General features: G+C 44.8%; 1 protein-coding gene across 2 annotated transcripts in view; it reads left to right on the forward strand.

The window, feature by feature from the left end:
* LOC147621488 (nuclear pore complex protein) overlaps positions 1 to 14,230 on the forward strand; it is a 99,860-nt gene that overhangs the window by 64,114 nt on the left and 21,516 nt on the right. For both annotated transcript variants that reach the window (XM_086824243.1, XM_086824244.1), the window contains exons 5-13: positions 10,620 to 10,735; positions 10,843 to 10,877; positions 10,976 to 11,095; positions 11,283 to 11,441; positions 12,736 to 12,828; positions 12,912 to 13,079; positions 13,462 to 13,563; positions 13,661 to 13,896; positions 14,049 to 14,106. In XM_086824243.1, the coding sequence (XP_086680369.1) occupies positions 10,620 to 10,735; positions 10,843 to 10,877; positions 10,976 to 11,095; positions 11,283 to 11,441; positions 12,736 to 12,828; positions 12,912 to 13,079; positions 13,462 to 13,563; positions 13,661 to 13,896; positions 14,049 to 14,106 (1,087 nt within the window). The remainder of the gene's footprint in view (positions 1 to 10,619; positions 10,736 to 10,842; positions 10,878 to 10,975; positions 11,096 to 11,282; positions 11,442 to 12,735; positions 12,829 to 12,911; positions 13,080 to 13,461; positions 13,564 to 13,660; positions 13,897 to 14,048; positions 14,107 to 14,230) is intronic.

Raw genomic sequence — 14,230 nt, forward strand, 5'->3', positions numbered from 1 at the left:
CCCTTGGTGCTTCCTTGGCGACATCGCCTTATAGGTGGATAAATAAGCCTCTACGGGTGGATAAATAAGCGCCTACGGGCGGTGAAAAATTGGTAACTATGGGAGGATCTTGGGCCAAAGGCCAGTTGGGGGGAGGGGGGAAGAACTGCCACGTATGGATCCGTACCGTATGGTACAATACCGTATCGTACACTAAAATGTACCTTATCATAAGGTACGTACATGCGGATGCAACCTTGGTAGCTTGCCAAGTGTGAAACTCGTGGGTGCCCGGGGGACTAGGGCCTTTGACACACTTGTTCATACTATCAATGTATATTAAAACATTTAAACATGGCCGCAGCCTTAACACATATCCATCATCACCTTGCACAAAACTTAAAAAGCTGGACAAAGCATCCACAAATGCTGAAAATGGAGCTTGCACATGTGACACCCGCATAGAGGCCGAAATGGGTCGATCCCCCTCTTGGAGTATTTTATTACCCAAGGAGAATAATATCATGTACAAGCTTTGAGGGCCTTACTCTCCCCATGGGAGATGCTGGATTATCCATATACAAATGCCATAACATAGCCCAACACGAGGCTACAAAGCCGGAACACAGGTTGTAGAAATGCCGAACCAACAATATAATCCATATACCTCCGTGTGGGTACTGATTCTTCCCCAAAAAGCACGGGTCTTCATGCAAATAGAGCTGGTACAGCACGTGCAACTCTCCATTCAGTCGGTACAAGAAGTACAATGGTTGGTACAGCTGGTACATTGGTTGGTACAGTTGGCACAGTGGCTGGTACAGCAGGTACATCAAGTACAAATGCTAGTACAACAGGTGCAATGACTGGTACAGTAGGTACAACAAATAGAAATGCTGGTACAACAGGTACAATGGGTATAGTGGCTGGTACAAGTAGGTACAACAAGTAGAAGGACTAGTGCAGCCAGTACAGTGGCTGGTGCAACAAGTACAAGGGCTGGTACAACAAGTACAATGGCTAGAAATCATAATAAATGAATAAATATCCTTGCCTCTGGTATTTCTTTGCGATGGAAGCCTCCAAAACTGTCCCCAACAGCCGGTATTCTTCATGGGCAGTCTTCAAGAGAGAGATGCCATCATTAGGGCAGCCTGTAACGGTGGTAGAGGCTAGTGTGCAGCAAGAGAGCCTCTATTAATGAAGAGAGAGGGCTCCAATTTATAGATTTGGGGTTCCCATGAGTGAAAATGGAAAGAGAAGGCTATGATGACAAGTGGAGAGCCACACAATAGCTAGAGTGACAAGTGTGAGGCCACTTGTCTGACTTTGATCCACTTTCTTGCCATATGTCCCAATCTAAGAGATGGGTTCTCCCATAATCTTTACCTCTAAAAGTATCCCAACTAGTAGACATTCTGTCAGTCATAGGCACTTTGCCAACTCTTGGTATCTACTCAATTCCAGATGTAATGACGCGAATAGAATTTCCATGAGACTAAATAAGTCTCCATAATACCAATATCAAAATCATGTCCCAAAATATATGGGCGAGACAAAAACAGTCCCATAAGTCTAGATATCATAATCATGTCCCAAAATAAATAGGCAAGAATTCCGTGGAAGATATGCTAGACACATGCACAAGAGCCAATTGTGTCTCGAATGAGTCAAATGAGTATATCCTAGACATGGCGATAAGAGTCAACCATGTCTCCATATAGAATATACTAGATACGGGCATTTAGAGTCAACCGTATCTCCAAACAATATGTGTCCAAACATGGGATATTAAATCCAAATCCATAATCCAATAACACAAGGCACACAAATAGATGCCACTCCAGACCATAAACACGCTCAAGGCACATAAAGAGTTGCCAATCCACATGATCCTTGGTGTAGACATAAGTCCTCTGTCAACCAGGCATCATGTCCGCTCTACCACTTGCACTCCGTATTGGTACTCCGACCACACACCTTGGATGAGAGGTGGGCTCAAGTAATAAGATAAAACGATCACTCGCAGGCATAGATAGCTTGCTGTTCCATAAGCATTTCTGCTGCACATAGTTTATACGCAGGCCACCAACTCACACTACCCTCTCAAGTGTCCATGTTCCCTTCTATCTGCTCTCTATTGTTCCACCCACATATGGTAGAAACAATCTTCAAGAGAGCATGTAGGACAAGAGAACACTACACATGGTATATTATGCCTGACACTGCCCTCTCAATGCTTTCCATCTACTCTCTATTGTTCCACCCACACATGGTAGAAACAATCTTCAAGAGAGTACGTAGGACAAGAGAACACTACACAGGGTGAGTTCCATAAGTCCAATGCATCCCAAATAAAGAGAGTTAAAAAGAATAATCCGTCCTAGTAAAAGGGAGCCATAAACATAATCCATAAACCTGAGGATGGATCCAAATCCCTAGAAAAGAAGTCCAGGAATCCATAGACCTGGACCCTTCTCCTCAGATAGTGACTCATGGCTCTTGGTGTTTGTGGCTATATGGTGGCAGTCCTATCAGATATCTTCAGTGGGATCCAGGAGAGTGGGAGTGGATTGATGCCTTCGATCCTTTGAAAAGCTTTCCTTTTTTTAGTATCACTGTTCGGAATGCCAGGCTTCTCCTCACTCGACAGATGCATAGGATTCCTACTCTCAGGCCTCATTGGGAGAGCTATGATATTTCTCCAGTGATACAGCACAAATATTGGCATAGACTTTGGCACTCATACAGAAGGAGCCAGATCTCTCATTTCTTTTGGTTATTCTTACATGGTGGTCTCCCCACCAATCAGTGGAGATCAGTTTTCGGTGTAGCACCTTCCTGTCCTAGATGTGCGGCAGATTGTGAGACCGTACAACATTGTCTATGGGGATGCAGCACTGCACAGCAGATTTGGGGTCCTGTAGCCCAACTTATGGGCAAATTGAGTGGCCGAGCCATGCATGTGACTTGGGGGGCAGTTGCTTGGCTCTCCCAGTCCGGTCCACAGCTTTTTTATGAGGGCAGTGGTACAGATTCTACTATTTTCATTCGTAGAGATATTGCCCATCATGGTTTATTGCAGGATGTTCCTCACTCTGATTATACACCCCCTAGACAGAGGATTGACACCAGTTGGGAGATTATTGCCAGTATTACAGCATGGCAGATATAGAGAGCTAGATGCACGAAGGCTATTGAGGGTGTCTAGATTTCTGGGTCTCAGTGCATTAGTACTATATGGGGTGATATCATCCACACTCTTATGGCTACTTGGGCTTGCATTCAGGGACCCTCTCGTTTTGCGTAGGCGAAGCGTGTGATATTTATGCGGGAATGGGACCATGGCATCTTCTTTTCCTTTAGTACCACAGGTCTTACATGGCATCATGATGCTCCTCAGTGGTTGAAATCACCTTACATATTGGGGTGATTCTATTCTTTTCCGGCTTATAGCTGTGATTGTTGTATGTTTTTCTCATACTTAATAGAAGTCTCTTTTTGAAAAAAAATAAAAAATAAAATTTTGATTTCACATTGGCGATAGGCTCTTTATTGAGATAAGTATTCATGATTAATGCTTGCGTTTGCCAATATTTGGAATTTTGTACATGTTAAACTCCCTTGCTGATGCAAGTGGAGATTGTTTCTCATATCTATTTTGAGACGTGTTTCAAGAAAGAATCTTTTTCTTAAAGGCGTTTTCGTTGGAAGACATTTTGATTTTGGAAAAGGCTTCTCTATGGTTTTGATGAATAGTTTATGGTTTTGGTCTTGTGTATTGGAGGCTCCTAGCAGTATGGGATGCTAGAATTGTCGCCTAGACAAGGATCTCATATGGGGAGTATTCTAGTGGTGTGGGACGCTAGAATATGTCGCATATGCGGTTACAAAATTATGAATTTTTTATCAATATCATGGATTGGGTGATTCCAGTCTATGATTTGTTTCGAAGCCAACATGGTAGGCATACTGCACTTATATGGTTGGTCAAAGATATGCAGGGCTGTCCTGGACCACAGTGTGCCAGTGGAGCTTTCTTGGTTTGTGTGAACATGTGCTTGTTTTGTTGGTTTTGCGGAGAAGGATTTCTCACATCGATCATGCCATGGCACATTTCTTGTGCATGTATGTGGATGGGTCCCTAGGAAAGACTCTGGTGTGAGCCCATTGACATGTCAACAGGAGTTTATATCTTTTGCATGTATGTGGATGGATCCCCAGGAAGGACTCTGGTGTGAGCCCACTGACATGGCAAGAGAACATGTGTGGCTTGTGAAGCTTGACATGATAGAACATGTGTGGCTTCTGCCTCAGTAGAGGATGGGAGGACAGATTTGCTTTGAGTATCCTGAGAGCTTGGGAGCTGCTGAGACCGGGGCTCTCTCAGCGACCTCCTTCTTGTGTTGAGGAGCGGGCCAGACAGCCGCTCATCTGGAGCCCAGCGGTTCGCACAGAGCAGGGTCATATGCTGGGTTCTCGGCCTCGTTTAGCCTGGGGGCCTCTAGTGGCAGGCCCAGCTCGTAGTTTTGGAGACTGGCAGGCCTTCTGCAGTCTCCCAGAGGAGATCCAGGTGGAGAGGCTGAGTCACTTCAGAGGGGGGTTGATTATGAGAGATGATATTCAGGAGGCACTCACAGAGGAGTGGTTCACGCCTCTCGAGCCAGTGACCCCACGGTGGATGGGAGCCTTTACACAGTTGGAGATCCTGATTGCTGTCAGAGCTTACACTGAGGATGGCAGTTGCCTCTACTATGAGATTCAGGATGAGGGCAGACTCCAGCGAGTGGAGGTGGAGTCGCCTTTGGTTGCAGAGTGCACCTTTCAGAGGATTAGGGTAGTGGCCGCCGCTTCTCGGAAGTGGCATATAGACCCCGATCCTGCTGATGTGCTCCCGGATTGGCGCATATGGGCATATGCAGCGCGCCCCTTGGCCCGGCTACAGTGGGACCCCGGGGAGTACGAGTGGCACGATCCTTATGCATCCCTCGAGGCCACAGAGATTACCTTTTTCCAGTATACTGTTCGGCTGGGGCGGCATATTTTGACGGCGAGGAGGACGGTCTCTCCAGCGGCAGCGGGGCATTGGCGGCTACTACAGGGGCTCTCACAGGAGTTCCTGGAGGATTTTTGGGCTCGGCTCTGGGCTAGTCGACAGGCCGGTAGGATCTCGACTTTTCAGTGGCTGGTCACCCACAGGGGCTCAGCAGTTGGCACTTGGCTTGTTTACAGCGGTCTTCCGGCGGCCTGCGTCCAATGCGGCCACCCTATGGAGACACAGAGACACTGCCTTTGGGATTGCCCTCAGGCGCAGCAGATCTGTCTGCGGATGCTGCGTATTCTGGCTCCCCTCTCTCCAGAGGGTATGTTTACGTGGGGTGCCGCTGCTTGGTCGACTTCGTCAGGGCCTGCTATGGGCTATGAGACGGAGCAGGGCAGTCAGGCCATCAGATTTATTAGGGGCCAGCCTCGCCTGGTTCCGGCACCGAATTTCTCGTCCGTCAGCTGGACACAGGAGCGGGATTTACGATGGGAGCTCCTCAGCAGCCTCACCATCTGGTTCACTTGGAGGGCCCGGTGCTTTACGGCCTTTGAGGGGAGATTGGAGCCACCAGCAGAGACTGTACGGGGGATTTGGCAGGAGTTGATCCATACCCTGCGAGGACAGTACGACCGCATCCGGGGAGACTCGGATGAGGCGATCTTGCGGCGCTAGGCCTTTCACACCACTTGGCGTTGTGGCCCCTTCTACACCTTACACACGGGATCCCCCCGTTGGCACTACAGGGCACCTGTTTGGCTCTTCCCCCCCCCCTATTGTGTGGTTTAGCCTCTCAGTCCTTTGTACTGATGCTTGTATTTTGCAGCACCTAGGGAGAGTCTCCCGGGCTGCCATGCTGTATTCACTGCTCTGTTTCTCTTATGAGCAGGAGAGATCTGTTGTAGCCCTACGGGCGTTTTTTATTATATAACTAATGAAAGGATCTTTTCTCGAAAAAAAAAAAACATGTGTGGCTTCTGAGGCTTGACATGACAGAACATGTGTGGCTTATGAACCCTGACATGACAGAACGTGTACGGCTTGTGAGGCTTGACATGATAGAACATGTGTAGCTTCTGAGGCTTGACATGACGTGTGGCTTATGAACTCTGACATGACAGAACATGTGTGGCTTGTGCAGCTTGACATGGTGTGATTTTTCTTAGGACTAGTAACCTTGGAAATCACTTCGTGCTTATGTTTTGGAAAGGATTCAGCATCCTTGAACATTTAAAAAAAAGCGGCTTATAGATTTATGAATATTTGCGACACAATTGGCTCTTGTGCATGTGTCTGGTTATTATCAGAGTTGTTGACTCAGGATATGGACACAGTTTCTTTCTTGATACGGTTGGCTCTTGTGCCCGTATCTGACTTCGGATTGTGGATCTAGATTTATGGCTTTAATGTTGGAATTATGTAATGGGCAGTGGATCTGCTATACTTGAAGGATATTTCAGTAGTATTAGGCTTATATAGTTGCGGACAACTGTCTTATAAGACGGAGGGGATGTCACCAATTTGGTCCTCTCACCAGTCTTGAACACTGTTTGACACTTTGTTGGGAACCAAGGTGTGAACGAGGATTTTCCACAGAAGAAAGCTGGCAAAGTTTGGCCTGAAAGATGGCCACAGAGCATAAGCAACTTGGATTTTATTCATCAAAGTGACTTATAAGGATTATAAGTCGGTGTGTTCACACATCACTGAAGTGTGGCCGGGCTTGTTATTATTTTGGGCATGCATATGTGGACAAAAGGAGGCGTCGAAAGGAAACTTGGCCATCAAGCTTGTGAAAAGCATAAAAACTAGTATTTTTTTGGGCACATCCGCTACTTTTGGCAGAGGAAGGGAAAAGCACCTCAAAATATCTGGTTGACTTCATTAAATAAGGGTGGGGCTTCTCTTTATGGCAGGCGATCCCTATCCCCTAGAGAAACAGTCGCTCTTTCTCTCTCTTTGTGGATTCTTGGTGCAGCCATACAGTCTCCCTCTCTTGGCATAGCCGTACAACACTCTTTTCTTTACTGACTGTTAAGTGGTGCCACAGCTGTACAGTATCTTCTCTCTTGTGCTGGCCGTACAGAGTAGAGCAGGCCAGCCGGTTCACCTCCTCTCTCTTGTGCTGGTACAGGTCATACGGTGGGTGCAGCAGCACCGTACAGCAGGTACAGCAGCGCCGTACAGCATGGACAGCCACCTTGTCTCTCTTCTGAGCGATTGGTGGGTAGATGGTTGACACTCTCTCTCTCTCTCTCTCTCTCTCTCTTCGCTGTCCGTACAGCAGCAGCAGTGCACTGGCCGTACAGCAACAGTTGCTTTCCTCTGCCGAATAACTGGCCATACAGTACCACAATTCTCTCTCTTGTTCATGAAGTGCAGGCCTTATAGTGGTACAGAAGTTGGGCGGGTTCTTCTCTCTGTTTTGCTCAGGTTGTACAGTGGTACAGCAGCTGGGACATTTCTTCTCCTCCCTTCACCACGCCTTCTTGGACATTGGTTCAAGGGCTGTTTTGGAGGTATCAAGTACTGTTTTGAGAGCTTTTCGAGGCTGTTTTGGCGTTGGATTTGACACCGTACCAGGTTGTTGTTTTTGAGGCTGATTTGTATACGTTTATGGTGTTGATTGGTGCCTAGTTTCTTGAGCAAGCACCTTGGTTTATTTGTATTCGTTTATTCGTTGGAGTAAAACAGTTCCTACAGGGGCCCAGCCGTTCCGGCTCAGTGTTGTGTTTTGATATTGTATATGGTTATTTCCGCTGTGTTTTCATATCTTTGTTTGGCATCTGAAGTGTCTGTATATTGCTCCGGGACCCCAACTGGTTTCAAGCATTGAGCCTTGGAAGGATTTTTCCTTATCTCAGATTTCGGGATGTACACCCCGTGTTGGGAGAGATTGGCTGCCGATTACACGGTTTTTGTTCACGAAGGCAGATATCAGGGCATCATCTTCCCCTCTTATTGTAGCCATTGTTAGAGCATGGAGAAGCATGAAACCCTTCTTGGGACGACAGAGGCTTCCTAGGTCTTTGGATGAGGCTGACCGACAACCTATTATGTGGAACAAGTTCATCAGGGATGAGGCTGGTCAGCCACTTGGTGCATCTTGTTACATGCAGAGGTCAAGATGGGAGGGATGTGCATATACAGTTCTTGCTTGGAAGATCTTCAAGAGTCTTCCGGTGGATCAGAGAGCTACATCCATTCGGCATCTTAGGGGCTCTCGCATATGTATTGATCAGATTGATGCAGCTATATTGCATGAGTGGCTCTCTGCCACTCAGGGATCTTTCATGGAGATTATCATCCGAGATGGTTGGGAGTTTTTTCTAGGATAGGCGTACCTCTGCAGGTCATTGCTCTCCTGGGTTAGGAAGCTACAGATTGCAATATCTATTCTTTTTTTTTTTGATTGGCCTTAGGCCAAGATCCTCCCGTTACCCGTAGTTATTGATTTTGCCCGCCCGTAGGTGCTAATTATTCGCCCATAGGCGATGCCACCGAGGAAGCCCCAAGGGGGTTTTTGAATCCAAGACCTCTCGGTGCTAGGCAAACACCTTCACCACTTGAGCTATCACCTCATTGGCATTGCATCATCTATTCTATCATGCCTGGATGGAAATTGAGGAGATGTAGCATGGAGGGGATCATTCGAGATACCAAGCTTAGTTGGTGAGGATTGTTGGTCATTCGAGGAAGCACTGGTTCATTGATTCTTCTCCTCAGATAGTGACTCATGGCTCTCGGTGTTTGTGGCTGTATGGTGGCAGTCCTATCAAATATATTGAGCGGCATCCAGGTGAGTGGGAGTGGATTGATGCCTCCGATCCATTGAAAAGCCTTCCTTTTTTCAGTTTCACGGTCCGGAATGCCAGGCTTCTCATCACTCGACACATGCATAGGATCCATATTCTCAAGCCTCATTGGGAGAGTTGACATCCCTCCATTGATACAACGTAGATATTGGCATAGGCTTTGGCATTCATATAGAGGGGGCCAAATCTCTCATTTCTTTTGGTTATTTTTACATGTTAGTCTCCCCTCCAATTAGTGGAGATCGGTTTTCGGTGTAGCACCTACCTACCCGCGATGTGCGGCAAATTCTGGGACTATACAACATTGTATATGGGGGTGTAGCACTGCACAACGTATTTGGGATTCTATAGCCAACTTACGGGAAAATTGAGTGGTTGTGCCATGTATGTTACTTGGGGGGCAGTTGCTTGGCTTTCCCAGTCTGGTCTGCAGCTTTTCTACAATGGCAGTGATACAAACACTGCTAGCACCATATTTTTGAGTCCATACTCTCATGGCTACTTGGGCTCGTATTTAGGGGTACTCTCATTCTGCACAGGCAAAGCACGTTGTATTTATGCGGGATTGGGACCATGGCATTTCTTTTCCTCTAGTCACATAGGTCTTTCATGACACCATGATGCTCCTCAGTGGTTGAGATCACCTTACATATTTAAGTGATTCTATTCTATTCTGGCATATAGCCATGATTGTTGTATGCCTTTTTTCATACTTGGAAAAAAAAAATTGGTAACTACGGGAGGATCTTGGGCCTAAGACCAGTTGGGGAAAAAAAGAAAAAACAGAGGTTCTGAATTGGTGTTTTTGTTTATACTGTGTATATGCAGCTCAGTCTACATGAGTTTGATTGTATGTCTGAATGTGTCAAATTGTTTGCTTATGGATGTAGAATTCATAACATATCTAAGGACTGATCTTAAAGTCGTATGAGATTTTCTGTCTAGATGCAACTACGTGGCCATGTGAACCTGTTACTGCTGATGTGTGCATGTACATCCAAACAGCCAGCTATTGCTATGGGAATGCTGCGTGCGGTGCACAGATCTGTATGGGAACCCTAATCAGGAAATTCCAGGGGCTGTTTGGGATTTTGTCTTAGAATGTTTAAGGAGAACTTGAAATGAAGGTTTTGTTTTAAAACTGCAAGGAAATGCATCCTTTGTGTTTGAAAGTCTAATTATGAAATTGAATTATATTTTGTTGACAAAATTTATGTGTTGGTCAGCAACTTGGTACCAGTGCCATGCCTGTTAGGAAGGTTTAGGCAAGCTGAAAAGGACTTATATATACAAGATTTTAAGGTGGGAAAGGGGAACCCCACACCCCACCTTGGTTAGCAGTGTAGAGGAGCACACATACGCTTGACTGTCACTGTTGATTGCTGATGCTGCATACCTGTTGATTGCTGATGCTGCATACCTTTTGACTGCAGATGTAAGGGTGCTTGCAGATGGTGCATACTGTCTGTCAAGCCATACCAGGGCCATAGCAAGCTGGGTCATGCCACACACTTTTGCTCTCGCTAGCAAAGTTTTTTTTTTTGCTGTCCACCTTCTAATGTCCTTGATCTACAGATGTTGGGTTGGAGCAAGCGTGGCAATGAGTTTACTTGCAGGAAATTGATGGTGTACACATAATTTGAAACCATCACTACAAAGCATTTAAATTGTGGAGAAATTTGATTGAAGATAACAACTGTTTGTGGCCACACTTTCGAGCAAGATGCTTGATTTCTACAGCCTTGTTTATGTAAGCTTAGGGTAATTTCTATTTTTGGTTGCAGAGAAGAAGCCACAGAACGACACAGGGCGATAGAAGATCGTCTGATGCGGCAGAAAGCACAGATGTTGCATGATGAATCCACGACCTGGGCACTTATTTGGAATCTGTTTGGGAAAGGTGACCTTAATTGGTGTCTGCAATTACACATGCACATGCACATGCACGCATGCAGATATATAGCACACCATGTTTCTTCAACAAGTAATGTACTTTGCTGACTGCAGGGTCTGCTGAAATGGATCTAGAGGAAGAGATTGTGGTATACTTATATTTTTCCTCAAGTTCACATCTGAGACTGTCTGCAATACTGTTGTCTTAACTTCCTGCCAAATAGCTAAACTCACAAATTTATTACAGTCCACTTCTCAACATGAAGCATGCGAATTTATTACGACAGATGAGACTGCCCAACTGTGCTTTAGAGTAGTTAAGTGGTTGGAAGGCTTGGCATCCAAAGCACTTGACCTTGACAAGAAGGTAGTGTGCATTCTCACTAGAGCAAACCCTTGCCTTCTATTGATGTGCTCTATCGTTATCCCTTTGTTTACCTCTATTCACATAGATTCATGCTAGTGCTTTTTGTTGTGAAGTATATGTGTCTCCATCCTGACCTAAAACTTTACTTTTTTTTGTCTATACGTTGACGTTGGTTTTCTGTGCTCAGCACAAAGGGTGGTATGCAGGCTCTTATCTACAAAAGCTAGGTGTTTGGCATCAAACTCAGCGTGCTATCAGAAAAACGGCTGGAAAAGCTGTTCTTGTTCAACATCTGGATCCTGATGCACCTACCAGGGAGCAGGCACGAATTCAGGCAGAAGATCAGGTCTTTGATCCTCAAATTTGGCAGTCCTTTATGTTTGGGCGGATAAAATTTTGGGGCTGTGGATCATTTGGGAGGAAGGAAAAGACCAAAATGTCATAATTTCTGTAGTAGATCCTTGATGTTTCTTGCACTTCATCAACCATATCTAAATTAGCCCAAGCTTGTGCATGCACGCACACATGCACACATGTATGTGTGCATGTAGGTGTGTGCAGGTGTACATGTATATAGTGTGTATGTGCATGAATCTACTATGAATGCATGCATATGCATATCTATGGGTATAAATTCAAACTATATACATGTATGTACGTATGTGCCTCTGTACATGCACATAGTGTGTGCACACATGTATATGCATGAATCTACTATGAATGCATGCATATGCATACCTATGGGTATAAAGTTCAAACCATACACTTACATACTAGGAGTTTAAAACTTAGGCTTTCTTGAAGTCGTTTTTGGAGAAATTCTTGAAATTGGAGCTTTCAAAACCTGATGAAGCATTTCTTCGTGTTTTTCATGAAATGCTTTTGGTAACCACACTTTCATGCTTCACTGTTTATTGCTGTCATTCCTGCGTGCGTTTTGGAATAAAGGTCTTTCTTTTTCTATAACATAAATCTTTTGGAGGTATCCCTTTATTTATTCATCTGTTTTTGAGTCACTTTCATGCATATGCTGTGTCCTCTCAACCAACAAAACCAATGTTGGTCTACTGATCGGCTTGACCATGTGGTTGATCCGCATGTCATGGTTGAAAACCTGTTAAGCAGCAGTTTCTTATCATCATGAACAGATTTCCACAAGCATCTGCACTGAGGAACCCAAATGCCTCCATGATGACAACCAATGACCAACACTAAAAGAAAGCAGCAAAGACAACCAGACAAGGCACATCTGCAGTTTGAGAATGCTTCCTATGCTTCGGAATGTGCATGTATTATTTACATTGCTCCTGTGCTGCTCCTTTGAGGGTCACACGCATACTTTCACATGTGCACTCGTGTATACACGGCCATGGCCATGCCCACATGCATCATCGAGTTCGTCGTAGCTTATTTTGTTGCACCTAAGATTCAAGTTTGTTGCTCAACCTTAATGGCCCCCTTTTCTGCTTTATGGTTTCATGTCACTGCTTGCTACTTCCTTCTTTACCTTGTGCCATACCCTCTGCTTTTTCAGAAAGATTAGTGACTTTCTTTGCTGCTTGACTTGCAAATACTTCAATGTTGGAAAAAAAACTACACTCTCGGCAGAATCTCTAACAGTTGCCAGATCTTGGTTTTAGAAACTGGAGGAAGGACTGCTTGAAGACATTTGGAAGCTTCTTCGAGCAGGACGGCTGGAGGAAGCAAGACAACTGTGCCGGTGTTCTGGCCAGGTAAAGGCGGCTTCTCTTCTGTTGGGTCATCTGTTTGATACCATTGTGTTTTTATGATTTCAGTTTGGAATTTCTGTTGACAGCCATGGAGAGCTGCTACTTTGGGTGGATGTGGGGATTTGGGTCCTTCTCCATCTCCTGAGGCATTGAGACGCCAAGGGAAGGACATGGCATTACAAGCTGTTGAACTTGAAAGTGGAACAAGTCATCAGCGTCGACTCTGGAAATGGGCCTGCTTTTCTGCATCTGAGGTATCCACTCAAGCTATATACATACATGCATACATCTGTGTCTCCGTACTTACGTACATACGCACATATACACAGTGCACATACAACCATACACATAATATATACATGCATACACATACATATGCACATAATAACATAAGTATGCGTGTATACATGTATTCAAGGTCATATATTTGAGGACATGCTCTATCTATGGTGATGATTATTAATACTGCATCTGCTTCCTTTTATGATCAATTCTATTCTTTGCAAAACATTTTCTAATGTTTTCTGTGCTTTGAGTTAGTTTGTTGGAAATGCTCAATTATTCTTTCAATTTGTAAGCTTGGATATATTCCAATCTCATGAAGGTATATATATTCAATTGGCTGGTTTTGGGCAGAGGATAGCTGAAAATGCTGATGAAAATAGATATGAAGCTGCCATATATGCTACACAGTGTGGAAACATAAGAAGGATGCTACCAGTTTGTAGAGATTGGGAGGTAAGTTGCAAAAATGTATGGCACTGTATTGTTATAATAGAGGGAATGGCTTAAGATGCTTTCAGAACTCAATTAATGCTCAGTGCTGAATGTTCAGTCTGCATGTTGGGCACTGGTCAAATCTTGGCTAGAAGTGCAAGTGGACATGGAGCTTGCGCGTCTTCATCCTGTCAAAATGGATCAGATGAAGTCGGATGGAGAATTGACAGAAATGAGTGAGGCCATTGTGGCGTTCAATGCAGATTCGATAATTGGACCCGAGTCGTGGCCACAACATGTTCTTGACCAGCAACCTCGTGATCTTCCCTCTCTGTTTCAGAAGTTGCTGTCTGGGTGTGTCAATTCATTTCACTTTTCAATGCTCCCGCACTTTCTGTTTTTGGCTTATGCCATTTCATGGGATCTTGACTCTACCCTGCCATTTGATGTTTCTTTATGTTCTATATTATTTCCCCCTTGGAGTAAAAGTGCTATTTTGTCTGCAGAGACCTTGTGCCTGAGAGTGTGAGCAGAAATTGTAAAGAAGAACAGCGCCAAATTCAGGTTTGCAAGCTTTCTCTAGATGGTTGTGATTTTATGAAGGATAAATTGTTGTTTATTTCCTACGATGAAGAGTATAGAGACAATGACTTACAGAAATCTCACCAATCCACAAAAGAATGCCTTC

This window comes from Cibotium barometz, chromosome 30, assembly GCF_041138505.1.
Source record: "Cibotium barometz isolate CiBa-2024 chromosome 30, ASM4113850v1, whole genome shotgun sequence".
Classification (NCBI taxonomy): domain Eukaryota; kingdom Viridiplantae; phylum Streptophyta; class Polypodiopsida; order Cyatheales; family Cibotiaceae; genus Cibotium; species Cibotium barometz.